Below are 24,091 nucleotides of genomic sequence, written 5' to 3' on the forward strand. Positions count from 1 at the left end.
TCTCTGCGCGTTCTCGTCCGTGCCCCGGGGGGCCCGAGGTCTTCCGTGTCCAGGAAGTCATTCTGTCTGCTGTGTCTGGGCTACAGAGGCTAGGGCTGCACGGGCCAGCGCCGTGGAGGACGTTGTCTCAGGCACAGCCTGGGAGAGTGCGGAGTTTAGGGTCTGGGGCTAGCGCGGGGGACGCTAGGATTTCAGCTGAAACGATTTTTACTCAAAATTTGATGGTGACGCCACCTGCGCAGTCGTGACCGTGTCCGACCCCCTGGAGCGGGCAGTACTACCATCGTGTGGCGGCGCTTCCAGGGGCTGCTTAAAACCGCCAAAGCCACTCAGGTGAGTGTGCAGGCTGAGGGAAGAGCAGGTCGGCGCGGCGGGCCCAGTGCTGGGCCCAGCCTGCACGGCGCCCTCCTGCCTGGGCGTGGAGCTGCCCATAAAAGCATCAGTCATGTGGGTGGACGTTTGAACTCCGAATGTCATAATTCCACCACTAATTAAAGGGACAGGCGGAAACAGCCCTCGCTGACATCTGTGACGTGCTCGGCCTGTCTCGCTGCCCGGGGAGGCTGCAGCCGTAGTGAACCAGGCTCGGCCACACATGTGGCGAGGGCAAAGGATAAAACGGTCATCCCCTGGGAGTGGTCACGGAGCTGGCAGTGCCTGCGATTCAGTGACCAACGCGCCCACACGCGTGTCTCCGGCCCTCTGTGCCTGTAGCACGTGACGGGCGTCCTTGGGCTGTTTTGTGTCTACATTTGCTTACAGTGAGCGTTTGGAATTGTGGAAAGACAGTGCCCCAGGCAGAGGGGACTGCCGGCGCCACGCCCGGCGGGAGGAGCGGGAAGCCAGGCTGGCCCCTCAAAAACAGAGCCCGCAGTTGGCGGGGGACCCCACCCAAGCATCCCAGGACCTTTCCACTCGGTACGCCTGGAAGTGTCCGTGGAACCTGTAGGGCTGCGATACCCTCCGGGCCTACCCCGGCCCAGGGTGTCCAGAGCAGCTGCTGCCCTCCACTGTGCACCTGGGGAGGCCGGGACGCGGCGGGGAGATGCAGGTTCAGGTCCGGCCCAGTGGGTTCCGGCGCCTGGGGAGCCTCGGGGCTCAGTTCCTTCACCTGAGTGTGGGGGAGGACGGGCAGGAGGTGAACGATGGACTCCTTGCCCTTCGCTCTGTGCATGGCCGGGTGAGGGCGAGGAGGCCGGGTTGCCAGCAGCTCCGCTTCTCCCCTCAGGGGGCACCAGTCTGGGTCTGAGAGGGGCTCCCCCTTGCAGGGCCGGGTCCTCACTGTTCTCCTCCACACTCCGTGCTCTCGGGAGTGGCGCGTTCCCCATGTGCCCCGTGGAGCCTGTGAGACACGGTGCACGCCCTTGGTGTCGCCCTGGGCCCAGGCCGCTGGCTCCTCGCAGCGGGCTTGGCTGCACTGCAGGTCCTCCACTGCTCGGTGAGACCAGGCGGTGTGCGAGGACGGGCCGTGGTGACAAAGTGCCCCAGGGCGCTGGCTCGTGTTCACGCGTAAGCTCTCGCTCGGAATTTGACTCCCGGGACGTTCCCTGTGCCACTGTCAAACTAGACTTCTCTTTGACGTGACCAGACACTGAATGAGCCTTAACGCCTGGTTCTTTAGCCCCCAGGTCCCCAGATGCCGGATCAACACAGCTCCTCTTGCCTGAACACCCTCTGGAGACCTGGCCATGGCGTCGGTGGCGGAGCCTGTCACCTTCAGAGAGTTCTGCCCTCTGTACTATCTCCTCAACGCCATCCCCACCAAGATCCAGAAGGGCTTCCGCTCCCTTGTGGTCTACCTCACGGCCCTCGACACCAGCGGGGACTACATCGCCGTGGGCAGCAGCATCGGCATGCTCTACCTGTACTGCCGGCACCTCAGCCAGATGAGGAAGTACAACTTCGAGGTGAGCTGGCTGAGGTGGCTGTAGCTAACACTGCTTGAGCTTTAAGCCTTTTTTCCGTCTCCAGAAATCCCACATTCTTTTTAAAGAGACTAGTTTAGCATCTAACATAGAGTAGAAAACTTTGGAAGTAGGCATTTTCTCCTAACTGCTGTGTTTTGCAGGGTACCTTGACTCGCTGCCTTTAATACTCTCCCACTGTGGTGTGGAAACTTTTATGAAAAAAGAATTGATGTCATGTTGGCTGGTTTCCAAGACATGTGCCTCTTACACGATATCGTTCCATGCCATGGGGACCGCAGCGACCCCTGCTCTGGGCCACTGCCTTAGCCCCTGTCAGGTGGTGGTGGCACCGCCATCATGCCCACCTATTTAGTCAGCCTCGATGGCTTGTGGCTCCTCCCTCACAGCTCGGGGCTCTGTGATTGGTGCTCCCTTACAGACCTAGACAAAGCTCTTAAGAGAAACGCTTGTTAATATGTGTATTTTAATCTATATTCCAGTTACTGTTCTAATGCTAGAAGTTTTTCTTTAGCCTTTGTACTCTGTTTTAAATAGCAGATGTGGTTGATCCCCGGCCAGGGAGCTGACCCCCAGGGCACTGCAGACCTCTCCTATCTCCCCACTACTCCCCTCAGCAGCTTTTATCCTGTGCCAGGCATTATTCTATTTTTTTTGTAAGGTTTATAACTGGGGTGCAAACCAGAGGGGTGGGGGTAATTCACAAGAGACAGAATGGGGAGCAGAACAGGCGATCAGATCTACTGAAATGCACTGCTGAGGTTGCAGTAGGCGAGACTCCTAGGAGAGGTCAGCTGTGCAAGCGTTATTCTAAATCTTTGTGTGTATCAACTCATTCCTGTAAACATCTGAGGTCGGTGTTACTACCAGCCCCATTCTGCCGGGAGACAACTGAAGCCCTGAAAACTTACATGATCTGCCACAGTCAGGCCATTGGTGAATGGCACTGCCTACTTTTAAAACTTGGGCAGTTTGACTCGACTTTACATTAATCATTTATGTATGTAAGAGCTATTTTCTTTAATAGCTGATGGGTTTGACTGATAAATTCCCCCAAACGTTTAAGAACATTATGTAAAACTAGTTATGAGTTAACATGAAATCTCTCAAACACTTCACACTCTGCAGTGAAGAATATGAATCCAGCAAGGTAGACCAGAGATCCTGCGAGACATGTCGTAATATAGCTGCTACAAACTAAAAACAAAGAAAAATCTTAAGAGTGGCCAAAGAGGGTCTCCCTGGTGGCCAAAGGGGTTAAATCTCAGTGCTATGAAGTGATCCACAGCCACTGCAACATGAGTTTGATCCCCGGCCAGGGAGCTGACCCCCAGGGCACTGCAGACCTCTCCTATCTCCCCACTACTCCCCTCAGCAGTGTGTTTCAGTGGATCTACCTGTTCTCCCCACTCTGTCTCTGGTGAACCCCTTCACACACACACCCCCTCCCCACACTTCTGGCCTGCACCCAAGCTCTTATGTGTGTGAATAAATAAATCGTGGGCGGGCAAAAAAGAACAGCCACAGAAAAATGTCCTGGTACCTGTAAGGGATAGTAATTTGAGTGACTGCAGTTGTATCCTCAGGAGCCACACAGGCTGGGGAAATGCCGCTGCGTTTTTAAGTACTCACAAAAGAATCATCAACTCAGAATTCTTTACCCAGAAAAAATAGCACTCATCTGTTAGATGACATTTAAAATATCAGATGAAGGAAAATAAGGGGGATTTGTGCCAACAGACCTGGTTTAAAATAATTGCTTCATTAAGTGTTTTTTTTTTATAAAAATCAAGTTACTTTTTATATTTTTTTTTTAAAGATTTATTTTTATTTATTTATACAAGCACTGGGTACAGTCAGAATCGTGGGAGGGTGAGAGAATTCACCAGAGCCAGAGCGGGGAGCAGAGCAGGCAGAAGGACCGAAGTACACTGCTGAGGGGAGCAGCAGGCGGCAGGAGAGGTCTGCGCGCCATGTGGGACCCTCCTCTGGTGACTGGGGAGCAGCTGGGGATCGAACCGGCGCTGCAGAGGCCGCGGGCAGCTTCGCAACCCAGCGCTCAACCGCTGCGCCACCGGGGAGGCCCGCTTCATTAAGTTTTTGAAACAAAAAGAAAATGATGCCAGAAGGAAATAAGGACTATCAGGAGCAATGGAAGAGTAGTAGTAAACATCTGGGCAAAAGCAGCACATCACTTTCATCCTCAAGTTCTTTAAAATGTATTTCATAGTGGAAAGCAAGCGAGCACTTACTACACTGACTAAGTCTTCCTTATGCACAGACACTGGAATATGCGAGATGGTGTGAGAGTGGAGATGGGGGCCCCATCATAGTGGGGTCCTGCGTTCTGCTTGGAGAGGTGTAGTACTGATGCCAGAAAGATTTTGAAAAGCTAAGTCATAAATCCCTAGAGCAACCACTAAAAAAACTGTACGAGATGGTGTGGTAAAAGCCGCTATAGATAAATCGCAGTAGGATTTTTCAAGTGTTCAAGCAACTCATAGGAAATCAAGAAAAGGGAAACAGAAGAAGGCAAAACAGAAAATAAAGTGGTAGCCCTGATCAGAACACACCAATAAATTAAGAGTACATGATCTGTATGTACTGATTAAAAGACAGAAATTCTGGCATGGAGAAGAAAAGGGCATGAACTTACTACATGTTATAAGAAATTCAGTACGGGGGGCCTCCCTGGTGGTGCAGTGGGTTGTTGAGCACAGCGCTGTGAGGCTGTCCACAGCCTCTGCAGCGCGGGTTCGATTCCCGGCCTGGCCAGGGAGATTCCCACATGGTGCGGCAGACCTCTCCTATCGTGCCCACTGCTCCCCCCAGCAGTGCTTTCAGGTCTGTCTGCCTGTTCTGTTCCCCGCTCTGTCTCTGGTGAATCCTCTCACCCTCCCATGCCTCTGGCCTGTGCCCCAGCTATTGTATAAATAAAAAATAAATCTTTAAAAAAAAGAGAGAAATTTAGTACAATTGTGACATAGATGAAAAATAGAAGGGTGGGCCGAGATATACCACATAAGCACCATTAGCACTAGGCTGGAGTGGAGACATCAGTATCCAAGTTTGAGCAAAGAAATAGCCAGCAAGAGCTGTTATGTGTGGTAAGAGGGTAGGTTGGCCAGGAAGGCGTGGCTCTCCTCCATGTGTACATACTAAGCACCAGAACTTCATTATACATGAAGCCAACACTGACATAACTGAAAGAAGCAGTAGATAAATCCACAATTGTAGGGGAGACATCAAGGGCCTGAGGGCACCACTGATCCCAGCGTGCCCTCTTCCAAGTGCACCAGGCGCACCCTGAGAGGCGGTCTGGGTTGTGAACACACCTCAGAGTGTAAATTAAGCAGCTGTCCAGGTCCTGGGGTTTGCTTTGTTCTGTTTTTTACTTTTTAATTGAGGTATAATTTCATGAAGTGGGCAAATCTCAAGTGATGCGTTTATCTGTGTGCGCACCTGTGCAGACACCCAGGTGAAGACACAGCTTTTCCCAGAAGGCCCCCTCCTGCCAGTTCCAGGTCAGTCCCCTCCCCAAAGTGCCTACTCTGACTTTTCACTCTGTCCAGTCGTCTGCTAACCCCTAGGGTTTAATGCATTCCTGGGAGCCTCTGAGTGACATTTGCTCCCCTTAGAGCTCTTATAAAGCTCGGGCGCACGCAGTGGGCACCACTTGTCCTTCCTAGAGACGGAAAGCCTGTTCACCTGATCTCACAAGCTCGGCCACCAGACTGAAAACCTAAATGAGAGTTGAGTGCTCCCCAGAAAGGAGCCACGAGTTACCCTTAACTGCCAGTTTTAAAATTTGACCTAGAACCTTACAGGTGATCTAGAAGGGTTTTGTGTCTCATCTGCTGTGCTTCCAAGGAAAGTGACGTTCTGGGACCATGGCCCACGGCACAAACGAGAGCACCCAGCAGGCTAGGAGGGGGCTCCTGGGAGAAGCCCTAGGTGTTTTTAGCAGGTTCTCCCTTAATGAGGGGGTGTGTCCCCGGGGCCAGGCCCCACACACAGCAACCTGAATGGCAAAGTCAGTTTTTTGTGCGCCTGTTAGAGATAGATCACAGTTGTGGAAAATCACAAGGGAAGTAGAAAGTACTTTTGTTTTGGAAAGAACACGGAATTTGGAGTATTAAGGTTTGAAGACCTCGTTAAATATGGACGTGCTAAGTATGTAGGAACAGAACTGGAAGAATAGCCCCTCCTTGCAGGCCGTTCCAAGAGACGGCACGGGAGGCCTGCATGGAGGCAGCTGCTGCACCCTTGTCCTCGCTGCCATCCTCACTCTGACCAGGTCTTCTCAGAGGCTGCTTGCTTCCTGGGGGTTGCCGCCTCCCTGCACCGGGCCAAGCTGCTTGTATCCGACCCCTCCCCAAGGCCAGGCCGCTGGCTGGGCTTCCGGCGGCCCCCCTCTCCTGTTTGGGGGCCCCGCTGACTGCACTAACAAGCCAGGGCTCTTCTCTTCCTTCTGGAGATGGACATCTGAAGCCTTCCCTGTATCACGATCTGGCACAGTCATATTTATAGCCCTGAGAACACCCCGGAGACTGGAGTCGCGGAGGAAAGCGAGCTCTGCTCGCCGCCGCCCACATCCTGGGGCGGCGCTCCCCACATCCTGGGGCGGCTCTCCCACGCCTGCCTCAGGCTGCAGCCCAGCTCCCAGCTCTGTGTCCCTGCTCCCTGCCCATCACCTTGACGTTCCTGCCCGTCGCCTTGGCGCACCCACACCCCTGCGTGGAGCGCGCTCCCGGCGTGGACAGGTCGGCTGCTGTGTCAGTCACTGCAGCAGGGATCCGAGAGGCTCCCTGGAGACCTGGCCGTAGGTCAAGATGGCTATACATTTTCTGAATGGTTTCAAATTAAAAACGATCACTCAGTTGTTGTTGCAACCAGTTATCTCTGTGCAGTGCTGGTACACGTGCTATTTAGATGAGCGGCATGCTGAGCTGGAGAGAATGTTACTTAATACAATTACTGACCTAAGAATCAAATCACAGTAGGAACCAATTTTTAAACATTCTCAGATGTCCTGTCCCCGTGATCCTGGCAGCAAGCCCATGTGGCAGGCGGAGCATGGGGGGCCTGGAACATGGCATGGGGGGGCTGGAGCACAGTGGATGGGGGGAGCATGGGGGGCCTGGAGCACAGAGGGGCAGGTGGCGCATGGGGGAGACCGGAGAAGCACGGCCTGTGTGGCTGAGTGACTTGTCCACCCTGAGAGAAGGGCGCAGGCTGGGAGTGGGCAGCTCGCGTGACACCGGACTCCTGTTTTGGGGAACTAGCTCTTGATAAATACTCCTTGGTAAGGAATCCGTATGCTCGCACTTGATTTCTTTCCGAAATGAGGTTTTCGTTGGTAACAGGATCATTTGTGTTGGAACTTTTCCTCTCCCAGGGGAAGACAGAACCCATCACGGTGGTGAAGCTGCTGAGCTGCTTCGATGACCTGGTGGCCGCGGGCACTGCCTCCGGGAGGGTCGCCGTCTTCCAGCTGGTGTCTTCCTTGCCGGGGAGAAACAAACAGGTGCGCGGGCACCCGTGGGGCGTCTCTGAACTTGGTGGTGAATCCCAAGAAGACCTGGGAAGGAGAGCCCCTCCCTGGCCTGGAGAACACGTTGTGGGGGGCCGGGGGAGGGGGACGCAGGGCTGTGTGTGGCTGGGGTTGGGGGAGCGCAGGACTGGGGCATGGGGCTGCAGGGCCTGGGGGTGCTGGGGAGTGGGGGCGCAGGGCTGTGCAGGGCGGGCTTAGACCTCGCTCTCTCTGGCTGCTGCCTGTGGTCGTGCGGGGCTGGGGGGCCTTCTCTGCGCCCAGGGGTGACATGCCGCCCATCCCTGTGGCCCCCCTCCATTTTACCCTTTTCCTCTATTTTCGTTGTTTATCCGTAGCTTCGGAGATTTGACGTCTCTGGTATTCACAAGAACAGCATCACCGCGTTGGCGTGGAGCCCCAACGGCATGAAGTTATTCTCGGGAGACGACAAGGGAAAGATCGTCTACTCCTCTCTGGATCTGGACCAGGTGATGTTACTTGTGGAACTACTGTTGACCCCCTTTTACCTGGAGAAACCACATTCCTAGTTTTATTTCTAGTTCCTCGATCACAGCCCCTGAATAGTCCCAGGTGGCATCTGTCACATTTCTTCAAGCACTTTCCTAGCATCTGATAAGCTTCCGCACTGGCCCTTGTTGCCACTGGAGCGCTCGCTGTTCCACCGCCACCACTGTAGCTGCTGCTGCTGCCGCCCCCGGGTCCCTGCTGGGTGTAGGGGCAGGGCGAGGCTCTTCCTGGCCAGCCCAGCGCCGCCCCCACAGCTCCTGGGCTGTGTCCATCCGGAAGGACAGGACGTGCGGCCCGGCCACCAGCCCTCGCCGAGCAGAGCTCCGTTTCAGACAAGGCCCTTTCCTGCTGTGCGCAAGCTGAGCCCACCTGGGCGGTCTTGTCTGCTGGCCAGCCCGAAGGCGCAGCGCGGGCCTCCTCTCTCGTCTGTGGGCTCCGTCAGGGCGCGCGGACTCGCGAGTGCCCATCCCCAGGACTTCCACAGTGCTGCCTCAGCTGTTGGGCTGCAGGAGCCCTTTACCTTTTTTTTTTTACTTTATTTTTAAATTTATTTATGCATACAAGAACTGGGGTACAGGCCAGAAGTGTGGGGGGTGAGAGGATTCCCCAGAGACAGTGTGGGGAGCAGAACAGGCAGACTGACTGAAGCACCCTGCTGAGGGGAGCAGCGGGGAGACAGGAGAGGTCTGCTGCGCCATATGGGTTGCTCCCTGGCCAGGGATCAAACTCATGCTGCAGAGGCTGCGGCCAGCTTCATAGGTTGCGTCTTAACCCCTTGCGACACCAGGGAGGCCCCCAGCACTGTACCTTTTTAAAGAGAGGCGCATAGAGGGTGTCTGTCTGCGTGGGCTGCGTTTCCCACATGTGCTATCTTAGAGGGTGAAACAACCTTAAAAATACTGATTAGAACTTTTTTTTTGGTGTAGAAGAACTAGGGTGTAGGCCAGAGGTGCGAGGGTGAGAGGACTCCCCAGAGACAGAGTGGGGAGCAGAGCAGGCAGATCCAATGAAAGCCACTGCTGAGAGGGGCAGCAGGGAGATAGGAGAGGTCTTCTGCGCCATGTGGGTGGCTCCCTGGCTGGGGATTACACTCAGGCCATTGTGATAACAGCCTGAGACTGACCCCTGGGCCACCAGTGAGGCCCACATACAGAACATTTTCAAAGAAGTTGTATGGAATTTCCACATGTTTCTATTTTTTTTTTTTCCTTTTTCTTTCTCTTTTCTTTTTCAAAGATTTATTTATTTATACAAGCACTGGGTACAGTCAGAAGCGCGGGAGGGTGAGAGAATTCACCAGAGCCAGAGCGGGGAGCAGAGCAGGCAGAAGGACCGAAGACACTGCTGAGGGGAGCAGCGGGCGGCAGGAGAGGTCTGCGCGCCATGGGGGACCCTCCTCCGGTGGCCGGGGAGCAGCCGGGGATCGAACCTGCGCTGCAGAGGCTGCGGGCAGCTTCGCAACCCAGCGCTCAACCGCTGCGCCACCGGGGAGGCCCCAGATGTTTCTTGTTAAGCTTGATGTGCCATGAAACAGACATTAGCATGCACTTCTCACTGGTAGGGGCTTCCCAATGGTTTCCTCACAGAGGGCGGCAGTGAGTCTGAAGAAGGCTCAAGCAAACATCGTGAGGGGTGAGCTCACCTAGACATGGAGGGAGCACGCCAGCATCCAGAGGCAGTGGGGGTGCTTCACTCCACCCTGAGTGTTGCCTGGCTCTCCGCAGGGCATCTGTAACTCCCACCTGGTGCTGGAGGAGCCGTCGTCCATCGTGCAGCTGGACTACAGCCAGAAGGTGCTGCTGGTCTCCACCCTGCAGCGGAGCCTGCTCTTCTACACTGAGGAGCGCTGTGTGCAGCAGGTGGGCACGCAGCCGAGGAAGAGGTAGGCCCCCCGCCACACCCGAGGGGCTTGGAACTTCCCGGGTTTCCTATTGGCCACATGTGAGCCAGTGGCTCCACTCCTAGGGTTCCCCGACTGCCCAGGATGCCGCCTCCTGCCTGCAGGCGGAGACAGGAGGGCTGTCCTCTCAGCTGGGGCGGGGGGAAGGTGGTCTGGCGCCAGCAGGCGGCATGTTGGTGGCAGGCGGCATTGGGCGCCAAGCTGTTATAGAGCAACCCCGATATAAAAACGGGTGGCCTGGCTGTGGGTCCTCACCCGCGCGCTTTAAAGGGACTTATGAATACTTTACTACAGACACACACAAAAGGGTTAATAAAAGGTTTATTTACAAGAGGAAAGGAAATAAGGAAAATGTACAACTCAGGGAGAAAATAGGGAAATAAAGTCTTTAATGCGTCCTACCCGATCCGACGACCTGGAAACCCAAAGTCACTCCCAGAGCTGGCTGGACGCTCCGAGCTGGCCGAGAGCCCAAAAATGGAGAGGGCAGCTGGCACCGTGGCCTTAGGGAATCGGCCAGGTGGCACATGGCCCAGTGAACACAAGAGGGTTGCCATGGCAGCGGGGGAGGGTGGGAAGGAGGTGGTACCAGGGTTGGTGGGTGGTGATGCGGGCACCCCACAGCTGGCTGGTGCTGGTGCCCAGGAGGGTAAAGTCGGGGAAGCCGGCCCTGGTGGCCTGGGCAGTGCAGCCACTGCTGCTCTTCAGCTTCTCCAGACCAAACACCCCTATATCACATTGATAATTTGGCCTTTTCTGAGCAGCAGCCTCCTTCAGGGTCCCTGGGGAGAAGCAGGATCCCACGTGGTGGCTCTGTGGGATGTGTTCCCGGCTCCCTGCTGTTCGTGTCCCCCTGTTCCCGGTCACCCTGTCTTTCAGAAGGAGGGTGGATTAAAACGAGTTACTTTCCACATGGGTCATGGGCCTGCATCTCCTTTGAAACCCCGCCTGCTGCATGTGTGCGTGTATGTGCATGTGCCTGCGAGCCTGCATGTGTGTGTACACGCCTCATCGGCTGCGACCTCCCGGAGCCCTGACGCCGGTTCAGCAGCGCTGATTGACAGTGGTCCTGTGCCCAGGGCGGATCCGGGTGCAGAAGCAAACAAGGCGTCCCTTTCCCGTGGTTGAACATTCCGCCAATCCTGGAGGCAGGAGCTAACCGGGCTTCTGCAAAGGACTTGATGCCTTCTGTGTCTTGAAGGCTTGTCCCTCGTGTGCTGTAGACAGAGGTTGGAGGGCCACTGTGTCCACCCCAGGAGCAGTGCATCCGGCAGCAAGCATGGGCGAGTGCCAGCAGACGGGCAGCACCTTGGGACAGTGAGCAGGGGTGGAGGGCATGGGCTGCAGGGGCTGCTGGGGAGGAGGCGATGGAGCTCTGAGAGGGTGTGGGGGCAGGGAAGGCCTCCATGAAGAGGTAATGCTTGAGCTGACAGTGTGGGGAGGCCCGAGAAGCGCGTTCCCGCCTCGGAGCAGTGAAGGCCCAGACTGGGCCAGAGCTGGGCATGGTCAGGGCACAGCAGGGGTTTGTGCGCTCACGTGTTCCGTGGAATGGGCTTGGGGAGGAAGGCCTGGTCCAATTTTCAAGTGGTCCTTGCAAAGCCATTAGAGGTGTCAGTTGGGAGTGACCCCAAGCTCAGATTCTCCCTGGCCCTGCATGGAGACGCCCAGAGACAGCCAGGGGCACGGGTGGAAGTGGCCCCTTGCCGAGCGGTTGTGGGCGGGCATATCTGGAGAGAGGAAGGACAGGACTGGACATAGTCCCCTTGGAATGCCCCCTGGACATTTCCCCATGGAAATAGGGAGCCAGGGGGAGAAAGGCATGGAAACAGACTTCTGCTTGCTTAGATTAAGCAGCCAGATGGATAGTGAAGCCATTGCACTAAGCGGGGGGAGACTGGGCCTGGGCCTGTTCTGGGTATATGGAGTTTGGGGTGTCTCTTCAGGGCCTTAGTGGGCACCACAGTGAGGAGGCCTGTGCAGGTCTGGAGCCTGGGGAGGGGTCACAGTAGAGGTCAAGATCAGGTCATCAGATAAGGAAGGAGTCGTGGCCACCCTGACAGCAGCCGAGTTCACCAGGGATGGCCGTTGCTCACCCGAGGCTGAGAGAACTGCGTGGCCTCCGCCCATGTCCAGGCCCGCTCTGCCTGGAGACACAGCTGTGTGAGCGAGGAAACAGGTCTCTGTCTCAGGGGCCCACATTCCTGGGGCAGACACTGCTGAGTAGACGTGTTCTAGAATGTTCAGTAGTGATCATTGGGCCTGGAGCTAGTGAGGACGGAGCAAGCAATAGGGCATCTCATCTGTCTAAACAGCAGGCCGGGAAGGCTCCTCCCAGGTGGGGTCTGAGTGGACCCTTAAAGGGAAGAGCCAGGAGAGGCCTCTGGAGGGAAGCCCTGGGCCTGACCGAGGGGGTTGAAGAACCCCAAGGCTGGGGTGTGTGGAGCCGAGGGGCCGGGAGGCCTGTGTGATGGGGGCGGGGGCTGCTTGCTTTCACAGGGAACGTCCCCTTGCTGCTGTATGGGGGGCTCGGGGAGCACCAGAGGTGACCCAGGAGAGAGGTGGAAGGACTCATACCAGGCCAGGGTGGGGAGGGCCTTGAAGGCAGAACTGACGGGTCTGTGTGCATGCTGGCTCTGGGTGTGAGAGAAAGATGGGTCGGGCTCACGGCCTGAGCAGTTGGGTCCACGGGGATGCTACCTGCTGACCCAGAAGGCTGGGGAGAGGGGAGAGGACATGCCCTGGACAGACACACACACACACATACCCCCTGCACAGTTTGCACAAAGGGAATGCGTGTAACCCAGGGAGGGGAGGCCCTCCTTCCGGAAGAGGAAGCCGCAGCAGGGTGCTGGGCTTGGAGTTTCTGGGAGGGGTCGTAGGGTTCCACAGCAGGAACTGGGCTCTGGCACCTCCCTCCTCGTGAGCAGGGCCAGGGTATGGGGGCACCGCAGGGGGCAGTGGACGGGAGCACAGAACTCGGCCGCGCCTCAAGGGCACATTGCTCTGAGAGTCCAAGGGGGTGTAGGCCAGCGGAGCACAAGGAGGCCCCCGCGGGCAACCACAGAGGATGGGCTGGCCTGAAATGGGGCCAGAGGGTGCCCCCGGGGAGAACGTGGGTCCAGGTGCAGGCCCAGTGATCACATCCGGGAACCTCCTCAGATTGGCCCAAACACAAACTCCCAGAAGACCTCAGAGGCCCCGCCCCTTGACGTGCTGTGTCCTTGGTCCGGGGTATCTGACAGTCTCTGTGTCCGAACCTCAGCCAAACCACCTCTCCCCACGCCCTCAGTGCCAGCCCCTGGGCCCTGCTCAGCATGTCCTTTCCCCAGAACGTCCCATCCCTTGCACCCAGCCTGGGGGCAGCCAGGGGTCGGGGGCACCCAGCACACGCGGATGTGCACCTGCTGCGCCCAAGGTAGGCGCTCCCTGGGCGTTTGTTGAGATGACACTCACATACCTGAGATGAGCCGGTCCGCACGGGGAGGAGGCTCTCGAGATTGTTGTCAGGGAAGGAGACGTCTAGAAGTCAGGTCTTCATCCAACGCTCTTACTCTTGGCGCGGAATTGGACGCCCCATCCCTCCTGGGCCCTGCTCATCGGGATTTCCTTACTGCGGGGCCCTGGGAATGAGGCCCTGAAGTGTGGAGGGGCGCCCAGTCGCTGTGACCTGCGTGCCCAGGGTGCCTAGGCAGCCTCCTGGGCCGGGGCACTGCTCCAGCCAGTGCACCTCAGCCTGGCGTGGGCACCGAGCACTCGTGGGGGCACATGACGAGCATGGTGTGTGCCTGTGTCCACGACCTCATCCGGCCTTCTGCGGCCGGACACAAGGCAGCCCAGGCACTCTCTGCAGTGGGGGTCAGCGGCCCACAAACATGGTGGGCCTGAACCCCTGGGATTGGCGCTCTGGGAGGCTGTGGGTCGGCCAGGATGGCTCCTGGGAATCTAGATGGGTGGATTCGCCTTCAGAAACCTTAGGTCGTCTTCCACACCATGTGTGTTCTTAGCAACACCCAACTTCCCCTCCCGAAATGCCCCTGCACCCTCGGCTCCTGGGTCCTCGGAGAGCACGTGCAGCTGCCACCTGTGGTCTCTGCCAGAGTCAGGGTCCCAGCGGCTCAGACACCCACCGACAGGACTGAGGGTGTGGGTGGCAACCCCACCGCGGTGGGAAGGAGGGTACAGCCGTTGTCAGCCAGAAGTCTCAGAACGTAACGTGTAATTAAAAACAAGTTGCGCGGGTGTACGAGTAGCATCTTACTGTTCTCACGTGGAGATGAGAGACCGCGGGGCTGAGTCGTAGAGTCTTTGGGGACACACAGCTCGGGGCTGATGCAGCAGCAGGGGCCCGGGATAAACAACCACTGTGAGTCCGCAGTCCCTGGGGACGGGGCAGGATCTCGGGAAGATGAGCGGCCGCAGTGATGTCACGGATGCACGTCCTCAGTGAGGGTGGGCCCCCAGGGGCACGTCAGTACTGGACCTCGTAACTCGGACGTGTAACGTGTCTGTGTTACATGCATTCTTTTATTTGTGTTCGCTGCATCATTTAAGTAGAAAAAGATGCCAGGCCCAGGACCGAGGGGAGAGAGGCCCTCTGGCTGGTCAGAACAAGTCTGTCTCGATTCTGGACGTAAAGCTCCCTCCTGGGCTGGGGCAGGCGAGCAGTCAGACTCTGGGAGGAGCCGCGCCTCAGAGCAGGGCAGCGCGGCAACCCCTGGATTTGCCACCTTCTGGCTCAGGCGCCGCTATGGAGAGTCGTGATATCTGCCTGGCAGGGCTGCCTAAGGGTCAAGCTGGAGGTGAGGCGCCAGCCCTGCCCTCTGTGGGCAGAGGGGGCTCGTGTGTTCATTTCACAACAGACCGGCCGTAGAAGAGGAGCTGAAAAAAATCTGTCTCACTTAGGCTTAGCCAAAACCTTGTTGAAGTTACTATCAGGAGTTGACAGCTCTGTCCCTTCGTCAATCCATGTCTGTTTTCTTTTCTCTTTCTTATTTTTTCCTCCTGATTTCAGCACTGGAAAATTTGGGGCTTGTTTCATACCAGGACTCTGTAAGCAGAGCGACCTGACCTTGTACGCCTCACGGCCTGGGCTCCGACTGTGGAAGGCTGACATCCACGGCACCGTCCAGGCCACGTTCATCTTAAAGGACGTCTTTGCGGGAGGAGTCACGCCTTTTGAACTGTACCCACGTCTGGAATCTTCCGACGGGGGCAGCTGCAGCTTGCCGGAAAAGCACCTGGGGCTTGTCTCCTGCTTCTTTCAAGAAGGCTGGGTATTGAGCTGGAATGAATACAGTATCTACCTGCTAGACACGGTCAACCAGGTAAGTGGAGCGGCCCCCACCTTGGCCTCAGGGCTGGAGAAGGCTCACCCAGGGGCTTCCAGAACCAAGGAAGGAGACTGGCAATTCTAGTGCTTTCTTCGGGCCAGCCAGGAAACTCAAAAGAAGGTCCAATTTGACATTCACTGTCCTGTCCCTGCCAGAAGTTGTTTTTAATTTTAGCACAGAATTAGACTTGTTCTTCACTTGGACCATGTTTTCTCTGACCACAGACTGCTCTAAGCGTGTTGGGAATCACGGGGCAGAGACAGGGAGCAGAGAAGGCCCTGCCCACAGTCACGCCAGCCGTCTGGTGGGAGAGGCCTTCTCCTGTCTCCTCTCACCAGGAGCCATGTTACTCTGCCCTGTTTTCCCGCTCGCGGCTCTGGGGCAGCGCCAGCCCCGCGCGTTGCAGTGGGCACATTTCTATGTCAGTCAGTGGTAACAGGTCACCGCTAGAGGTGGGTTTAGGAACCAAAAAAGCAAACAAAACCCCAAACTTTAGTGTTGGTTTCTCCTTGCCTTACGAGCAAGCGTTTGCTCCAGTGGCAGTAGCTCCCGCCCTTCCGGCCGCATGTCAGCAGAAGCAAAGCTCGCCCACTCCTCATGACGCCGCCTGACTGTTGTCAGCCGGCCCTGCGGCCGAGCTGGAGAGAAACCTAACCCAGAGCGCAGTCTCGCTCGAGCCTTCGTCCTGGGAGATTCTGGGCTGCGCGGCTTCCCTCTGGGAGCACGGGCAGGGGGTGACCTGTGTTGGGGCATCGCCCAGGTGCCCTTTAACCCTGAGTGTGTTTCTTAAGACGGTCTTGTGACCCCTCCATGCTCCTCCCCTGTTCCGTCAAGCTGGCCGCCCTGGGTGCTCCTCGTGTGGACACCCTTGCCTGTTGGCAGGGTCAGGATCCCGCGTTGTGCATCGGTGCCTCCCGAGTGCGCTTTGCCAGCGGGTGTGCTCCCTCCATCCTCAGGGAAGACGTGGGGGCGGCCCGCCTCCCCAGCAGACGCGGTGTTGCCGGCGGTCTGAGCGTGTGACCGTGAGATAGGGGCCTGCAGGCCCACACCACACTGCGAGCTGCCCAGCAGGCCACTCAGGAACCCACTGCCCTTGCCCGCCTCTGAGACGGGTGCTTCTGTTGTGTGTTCAGGGCGCAGGTTCTTCAGTCGCTTGTTCATCCGAAACTGAGCCCCAGTGCACCCTAGTCTCCACATGGGCACCAGCAGAGTTCTGTTCCTCTCAGCCTGGGGTGCCCTGCGGGTGTGGAGTGGCGCTAGGGGCATCCTGGGCCTCCCCGCGGAGGGCAGGCTCATCCCTGCTTCCCAGGGAGGCAGCATCTCACCCTCATCGGGGCTCTCCCCATTACCAAGGGAGACGGAGGAACTGGAGCGGAGGCCTGGGGGTGTGGGGCAGCAAGCTGGGCTGTCCGGACTGGCGGGGCGCCTGGAGCGAGGCCTGTGCGAGGCCAACAGCCCCTGCCAGGACCAGGGCTCCAGTGCCCCGGGTAGGGAGCAGGGCGGAGCACATCGGGGTGGCTAAGGGGGGGGGGGGCGTTTGCGTGCGGGCACAGAGCTGGCCATGCCTTGCTCCCTTGGCTACTCTGTCAGCCCTGACCTGACAGGGGCAGGCCCCCGGGGGCATCCTGTTAACACAGAGCGTGGGCGTGACCATGTGTGGCTGTCACTTGTTGGGTTCCGGCCCGTGCACGCTCCAGATTGTGCCACTGCTCGGTGTGGTGATGTGTGTGTGTTTCCGACAGGCCACGATCGCTGGTTTGGAAGGATCGGGTGACATCGTGTCTGTTTCCTGCACAGAAAATGAAATTTTTCTCTTAAAGGGAGATAGAAATATTATAAGAATTTCAAGCAGGCCTGAAGGACTGGCATCAATAGGTTGGTATCTGTCACGAAATGTGCTGTGTGCATGGTATCGTGTCCATAATTCACAGAACTGATGTCATTTTGCTGGTTACCAGGCTACAGCTTCATCTAAACAAGGGAGGGTTGGAAGGGCCGCCTGTGACTCTTAACACTCCGCTGATGCTTTTCATGAAGGTCCCCACTTCGGGGCGCACGTCAGACGGCCGCCCCTGTGGTAGAAGGTGGGAGGCTGGGTAGCGAGGTGGGCGAGCCCCACAGCCATGGCCTCCTCTGCTTCCAGGACGGTGTTGGGTTTACACACCAAAAGACATGGATTTGTGGAAGATTTAGAACATTCAGTCTGTCCTCTGAGACAGGTGTTACCTAACACAACTCATCTTCTAAGGGTTGATTAGTCCCTGTCGTGCTTTTGACTCTAGTGATTCCTACTGGCCCAGGTTCTCAGGCAGGTATTCTTGGCACATATGCTTAGGCTCACTGCAGGCTGGGTCCTGAGGGGATCACAGCAGCGTACCCCTCACCGTGGCTCTTGGTCTCCCTGTTGCTGGCCCTCTGAGCTCCTGACACACATGCTTTTAGAAGCCTCTGAGCAGCCCGCCTGAGGCTGCAGCTGTGGGCAGGAGGCTGAGGCCTGGAGGCCCAGCGACAAGCCCAGGGCAGCACGCTGATGCGCATGGGCAGGTCCATCCGCCCCAGCTTGGAGTGACACGCCCCACCCCCACCCCCCGCCCCCGGCTTGCTGTGCTGCGGCCACGTGCCACCCGGGGCCAAGCAGCTGTCCCTGTGTCTCCAGATTTCTGGGCACCTCAGCTCAGCCTCTCCTCCCAGTGAAGCTCCCTTCACTGAGCTCCTGGGTCCCTTCCCTTTGCCGCTCCAACTCCAGGGCCGCCCCCTTGACTATGCACCTCACTCTCACAAAGATTGTGCTTTCCGGGCACCAGGATCTCGGGGCTCATCTCTGTCACAGCGCCTGGTGTGTAGGCCCCTCAGTGAGTGTGTTGATGGACGGGACGGTGTCCTCACTTTGCAAGTTAGAAAGCCAAAGAACAGGTATGTGTGACGCAGCCAGATTACCACACAGAGTCCGCCTCAGCTGGCATTTGTGGCCACCTGAGTCAGGTAGCCATAGCAACACATGGTATCCTGGGTCTCGACCACTGGGGTGTCTTCACTGTTATTTTACTCTCGCTTCAGAGAAGGAGCAGGGATCCTGGGCAGGAGTGAGTGGGCAGGCTGCAAGCCTCCATGTCCAGCTGAGCAGGGAAAGAGGTGGGGGCCTGCCGTGAGCACGGAGGGTGTGCACCCCCAACTGACGCGTGGGGACCCACAGCAGTCAGACACGTAGCTCTCGAAAAGATGCGAATATAACACGCGCTGTGTCGGCCCTAAGCGTTCAATCTCTTGAGAGATGGAAGGAAAGGGGGTGAGCCGCTTACGTCACAGTGGGCAGATTGGGACACACGTCGTCCCAAAGCTGTGACTCCGTGGACACAAATAAGCTCCAGCCCCGCGCGTGGCTCCAGAGGCTGGGCAGGGTGGGGGGATGCTCAGTGGCTGTGGGAGCCACACATCCCTCAGAACCCACATCTGCCCACCTGCTCCATAGCCACCATGGCCGAGGCCCGGGCCTCATGTTTTGCTTGGCTGTAATTAACTTTAGTCTAACTGGCAACACGTGGCTGCGGCCCTCGAGCCTAAGATCCATCCTTGTGTCCTCTTGAACGAGTCCCTCGCCTGCCCTGGGCATCCCGCGTGCTCGGAGCTCGCAGCATGCCCACCCAGGGTCCTGCTCATGCAGGCAGCCCGATCCCCGCCCCCAGCCCGCTCTGGTGCGCGCAGAGGCTCACAGCTGACGAGAGGCTGCTCGCATGGGTCTGTGGCTTCATGCTGAACCCCGGGCCCAGGCGGTGGGGTGTGTGTGTGTGTGTGTGTATGTAGCTCTCAGTCACTGGGCTGAGCTCAGGGGGGCCATGACCCAGAGCCTAGCCCCCCACTTGTGTCAGCACTGACTCCTCAGTCTCCTTCCTGCCTTGAGCTTGTCACAGTGGAAGGTCTCCTTTCCCTCCTTGAATTTCAAAGCGCTTGATTCCAGGAGCATGTATTTTCAAGCGCGTTGTCGTGTGTCAGATGAGCTCTGGCTCTGGCGCTTGTGAGCGGGGCTTACAGCAAAGCCTGTCCCAGGCCCAGGCTGGGTGCGTGTCCCTGAGCCCTGTTCGCGGACCTGCATCTGCTTCTAAATTACCTGTCAGTTCGAGTGACAGGTGCCGGCTTGGCACCGATCCTGTATTGAGTCACTTGAAGGGATGGCAGTGGGGGTTCCCCTTACTGTGATTCCTATGTTTTGGGGGTCAGCCTGGACACAGCCTCGGTTAACCAGCTCTAACCCAGCTCTGCTCCCACAGTGCGCGACGGGCTGGAGGCGTCCGGGTGTGCAGAGTCGGGCCATGTGCAGCGCCAGGAGAGGCCCCCGTGTGCCCCCGCAGCCGAGACGCGGCTTAGAGGCTCCTCTGTGGCCAGCTCCGTGGCCAGCGAGCCCAGGAGCAGGAGCAGCTCGCTCAGTTCCCCTGACAGTGGCTCCAGGCTGCAGGCCGCCCCTGAGCCACCACAGGACAGCCAGCCTGCCCCGCAGAGGCTCCGCGCCATCAGCTCGGAGGACTTCGACCAGGAGCTCGTGGTGAAGCCTCTCAAGGTGAAGAAGAGGAGGAGGCGGAGGAAGCCAGGTATGTCTCAGGGCACGCCCATCCCGGCAGCCCGCCAGCCCCGGAGCGCCGCGTGAGACCAGGCAGGTGCACTTCCGGGCACGTGCGGCCTTCAGGAGTGCCCCCATGAGGCAGCTGCGCGGGCCTGCGCCCCACCCCCATGCCACTCAGATGAAAAGCTGGCGTCCTCCTGTGTCCTCCGGCCCTTGGGTCTGGCTTGGTCCTTTCTGGTGTTTAAATGAAGATGGTGATTCTTGGGCATCCCTGACAGTGGGAGACATGCAGGGCCTTCCTATACTTGAGTGTCTTACAGGGACAGCCATGTGCTTTTTTTACTGACTTGGAGGTGTGAGTGACCTCATGGGACACGGGAGTCCCCACGGAAGTGTGTCTGGCCAGTCGTCCACCTCCATGGGGGATGTGAGCAGATGTGGCTTAGCACTGAGTTTTGTAGACTTTTTACTCCTTGCTGCCCGTCAGGCCTCTCGCCACAGGTCACTGCACTGCTGAGGGACGTGCCATCTGACCACCCATCCTGTTGGGCCCCTCACAGGTTTGGCCCCGGCCTGTTTGCCTCCTGGCACCTCATGCAGCTCGGGCCCCTCGGCACCCCGTAGTGCCTCCCTGCCATGGGGCCGTTGTGCTAAAAGGGTGTGTTCACCGATTAAATAGCTTTTGTTTAAAATGTATTTCTTGGGCCTCCCCTGGTGGCGCAGCAGTTGAGCGCTGGGTTGCGAGGCTGCCCGCAGTCTCTGCAGTGCCAGTTCGATCCCCAGCTACTGGCGAGGGTACCACAAAAAAAAAAATAAAATAAAATGTATTTCTTTTTTTTAAAGGTTTATTTATTTATGCATATTTATTTATGCATTCACCAGAGACAGAGTGGGGAGCAGAACAGGCAGACTGACTGAAATCCACTGCTGAGGGGAGCAGCGGGGAGTCGGGAGAGGTCTGCTGCGCCATGTGGGTAGCTCCCTGGCTGGGGATGGAACTCGTGCTGCAGAGGCTGCGGACAGCTTCATAGGTTGTGTTTTAACCCTTGCGCCAACAGGGAGGCCCCTAAAATGTATTCCTTCTTGAACAAAAGTTTTATTTTCTAATTAGCTTCATGTTGTCCCCCGTAAGTCCATGGTACTGTTTTTGGAGTGACGTCCCTCATTGTCGTCATTTTCCTTTGAAAGCAGAAGGTGGGAGCAGGAGCGCCTGCGACAGTTCCCTCGAGTCGACTCCCTGCTGCGAGTTTCCTGGAGACAGCCCCCAGCCCCTGAGCGCAGACCTGCTGTCCCTGACCTCCAGTCTGAGCAGCATCGTGGATGGCTCAGGCACAGACTCTCCCGGCCGTGAGCGCCGCCCCAGTGGTGAGGTCAGTGTCCCGCAGGAGGGCTGTGGCCCTGAAGCCCTCAGCGTCCCGGAGGCGTCTGAGCCCGCCCCGCACTTAGCCCACGAAGACAGTGGCGGCAGGACCGAAGCTCCACGATGCGGCCCCGCAGGCGAGGAGGGGCTGCCTGGGGTGCTGAGTCCAGCCTTGCCCCCGAGCGAGGGTCAGGGCAGTTCTGAAGTCATAGACCTTGAAGAGGAGCCGAGTTCCGGGGACCACAGGTCGAGTGGCCGACAGTCGCCTTGCCAAGAGCGGGGCAGCTCGACAGAGCCCCAGGAGACAGGGTGCGGGGACCCTGATGATGCCCAAGGCGCTTTTTCAGAAGCCCCCCTCCTGGACGCGCCCCAGGACATCCGGGGGTCCGCCAGCCTCTGCCTGCCGCCCAGTGCTGAGCTGTGGCTGCTGGAGGCTGGAGCTGACCCAGGGAGTGCGGAGGAGCTCAGCGGAAAGCGGGACTTCCTGACCCAGGTGGGGGCCCCTGGCCCTGACTGGGGCACAGGCCAGGAGGCCGTGGCCGCCTTTAAATGTGACCTGGGGAAGGCGGGAGGACTGCCGGCGCCCCCAGACTCTGCCTTGCCTGCCAGCACCCAGAAGCCTCGCCTGGAGCAGCCTTCGCTGGACCCCGCATGGACATCGAGCGACGAGGAGGACATTTACGCCCATGGGCTTCCCTCTTCGTCCTCAGAGACGAGCGTGGCAGAGCTGGGCCGGGGCCGCTCCCTGCAGGACCTGAGCCAGCGCAACCCCAGAGACACGGGGCAGCTCGAGCCGGGCCAGGTAGGTGGCTGCTTGGAATCGTGTGCAAATCAGTCGTTTCCCTTCTCGGAAGGGAAGTACGCTCCTGCCGCAAAAGCCTGTGGACAAATGTTTTGAAGTCCTGGTTTTGGGGCGCTCCCTTTGTGGGGACTTTAGTGGCAGGAAGCACTGTGACCTGTCGTCCAGCTTGGTGACCACCGTCCAGAGCATCCCCTTGCTGGCTCTGTGTGCCCACCAGGCCCCCTCAGCACAGGCACCTGCCTCGGCAGGTGAGAGGAGGGAGAGCCAGCGCAGGAACGGGGCCTCCTCCAGATGGCGCCCCAGGCTCCCAGGCCGTGCAGAGCCAGACTCTGGAGTCCAGATTCTGTCAGTCTGCCCGGTTCACGTAACTGAGGCACTTTTCAACTGTTCTTGTTCCATTTTATTTTATTTTTTTATAAGATTTATTTGTGCATACAAGAGCTGGGGTACAGGCCAGAGGTTTGGGGGTGAGAGCGTTCACCAGAGACAGAGTGGGGAGCAGAACAGGTGGATCCACTGAAACACACTGCTGAGGGGAGCAGCGGGGCGACAGCAGAGGTCTGCCGCACCCTGTGGGTCACCTCTCTGGCCGGGGGTCGCACTCAGGCCGCAGTGGCTGCTGATAGCTTGACAGCACTGAGACAGACCCCTGTGCCACCAGGGAGGCCATTTTGATCATTTTATAGAAAAACTCACTTTTCAGAAGTGCTTATTTTCCTTGATTTCTAATTACTGGCTGGGCCTGGCTCTGGACATGCTGTGTGTGTTTCCCATGAGGGGCTGTGAGTTCGGTTGTGAGTGTGGACTCAGCCACGTGTGCGTGCCCCCAGGCCCACGGCTGCTGGGCTGGTCACTGCCACTGGGGTCCACTCTCGCCAGCCACCCTGCCAAGCCCTTCACAAGTTCAACTTATTTATCTCTCAAAAGCAAGGCAGACCCTGAAGTAGGTTCCACTGTCGGCCCTTCTGGCAGGGCAGGAGGGTGGTCACGCTTGGGACACAGCAGCTGGCTGGGTCCCGGAGCCAGCAGAGGGCCATGCCCGCCCCTGCCCTGCCTCAGGCAGACGGCACTGCCCAGTGCTCTGCTCAGCCAGGGTCAGGCCTCTCGCTGCCTCTCCTGTGTTCATGCTTCCGGGGTTCTGGCTGGCACTGCCTGGTGCTGGGGCTGCCCCATGAAGGTGAGCTGGTGGGGCAGCTGGCATGAAGCCCTCCCAAGGGAGGGGAAACCTGGTACTTTGAGGACGCCCCCTGCCTTCAGGCTCACTGGGTAACCAGAAAGCCAGGGGATTTGGGGGCTGGGGGAGCCGTTAAGCTTTGTCGTGGTGAGCAGGGCCAGGCTGCGGGCGTGGGAGTGCTTGTCTTTGAAGCGGCTCCTACCAGTGTGGGGGGGCCCCGCACACACACTCTTAGAGGCTCTTAGCCTACAGAGGCTTCACTCAGCTTTGATTCTTGAGTGCGGCCTAGTTGGGCCGGGCAGGGCTGTGCCACCTGCCGGTGCTTGGGCGCACCAGGGCCGCCTCCCACGCCTGTGCTCAGCCCAGGGGCTGGGCTGCCGAGCGCCTGCCTGCCTGCAGGACAAAGCCGGGCCTCGTCACATAAGCACCGGGCTGGGAAAGGTGTCGGGGTGTTGGAGGGCTGCCCAGGGACACTCTGGGGTCTCTGTAGGGGCAGCAGCTCCCCTCAGAAGGCTTCTGTGAGAGCACGGTCTGGGGACAGAGGCCTCTGTGGAGCCCCTCTCGTGGCTCTGGGTGCTGACCAGGGCAGCGGTACCCGCCCTGCAGAGCTCACAGCGCTGTGCTTGCAGTTCGCAGAAAGCTGGATGGGCTACTCGGGCCCCGGCTATGGCATCCTCAGCCTCGCAGTCTCCGAGAAGTACGTCTGGTGCCTGGACTACAAAGGCGGCCTGTTCTGCAGCGCGCTGCCGGGCGCCGGGCTGCGCTGGCAGAAGTTTGAGGACAGCGTCCAGCAGGTGGCCGTCTCGCCCTCAGGTTCGCTCCCCGCACCCCCCTCCCCGCTCCAGTGCATGCCAGACCTGCCCTTCCTGCAGCTTGGGGCTCTCTCCAGAGAATGAGATGGCTTCCCGGACAGCGGGTCTTCAGTAGTGGGCACACGCCCGGCTTGAGTTGTTGGCTTCTGTTGAGTGCAGTTGTGAGACGTGA

General features: G+C 58.2%; 1 protein-coding gene across 1 annotated transcript in view; it reads left to right on the forward strand.

The window, feature by feature from the left end:
- Positions 1 to 1,688: 1,688 nt before the first annotated feature.
- Positions 1,689 to 24,091, forward strand: part of TECPR2 (tectonin beta-propeller repeat containing 2) — a gene marked incomplete at both ends in the record, with an annotated part of 33,069 nt that continues 10,666 nt past the window's right edge. The window contains 12 exons of the mRNA XM_084240338.1: positions 1,689 to 1,907; positions 7,324 to 7,452; positions 7,815 to 7,946; positions 9,711 to 9,868; positions 13,216 to 13,301; positions 14,626 to 14,685; positions 14,930 to 15,210; positions 16,051 to 16,151; positions 16,570 to 16,703; positions 19,482 to 19,799; positions 20,960 to 21,933; positions 23,737 to 23,920. Of these exons, the coding sequence (XP_084096464.1) occupies positions 1,689 to 1,907; positions 7,324 to 7,452; positions 7,815 to 7,946; positions 9,711 to 9,868; positions 13,216 to 13,301; positions 14,626 to 14,685; positions 14,930 to 15,210; positions 16,051 to 16,151; positions 16,570 to 16,703; positions 19,482 to 19,799; positions 20,960 to 21,933; positions 23,737 to 23,920 (2,776 nt within the window). The remainder of the gene's footprint in view (positions 1,908 to 7,323; positions 7,453 to 7,814; positions 7,947 to 9,710; positions 9,869 to 13,215; positions 13,302 to 14,625; positions 14,686 to 14,929; positions 15,211 to 16,050; positions 16,152 to 16,569; positions 16,704 to 19,481; positions 19,800 to 20,959; positions 21,934 to 23,736; positions 23,921 to 24,091) is intronic.

This window comes from Talpa europaea (assembly GCF_964194135.1).
Source record: "Talpa europaea genome assembly, chromosome: 8".
Taxonomy (NCBI): domain Eukaryota; kingdom Metazoa; phylum Chordata; class Mammalia; order Eulipotyphla; family Talpidae; genus Talpa; species Talpa europaea.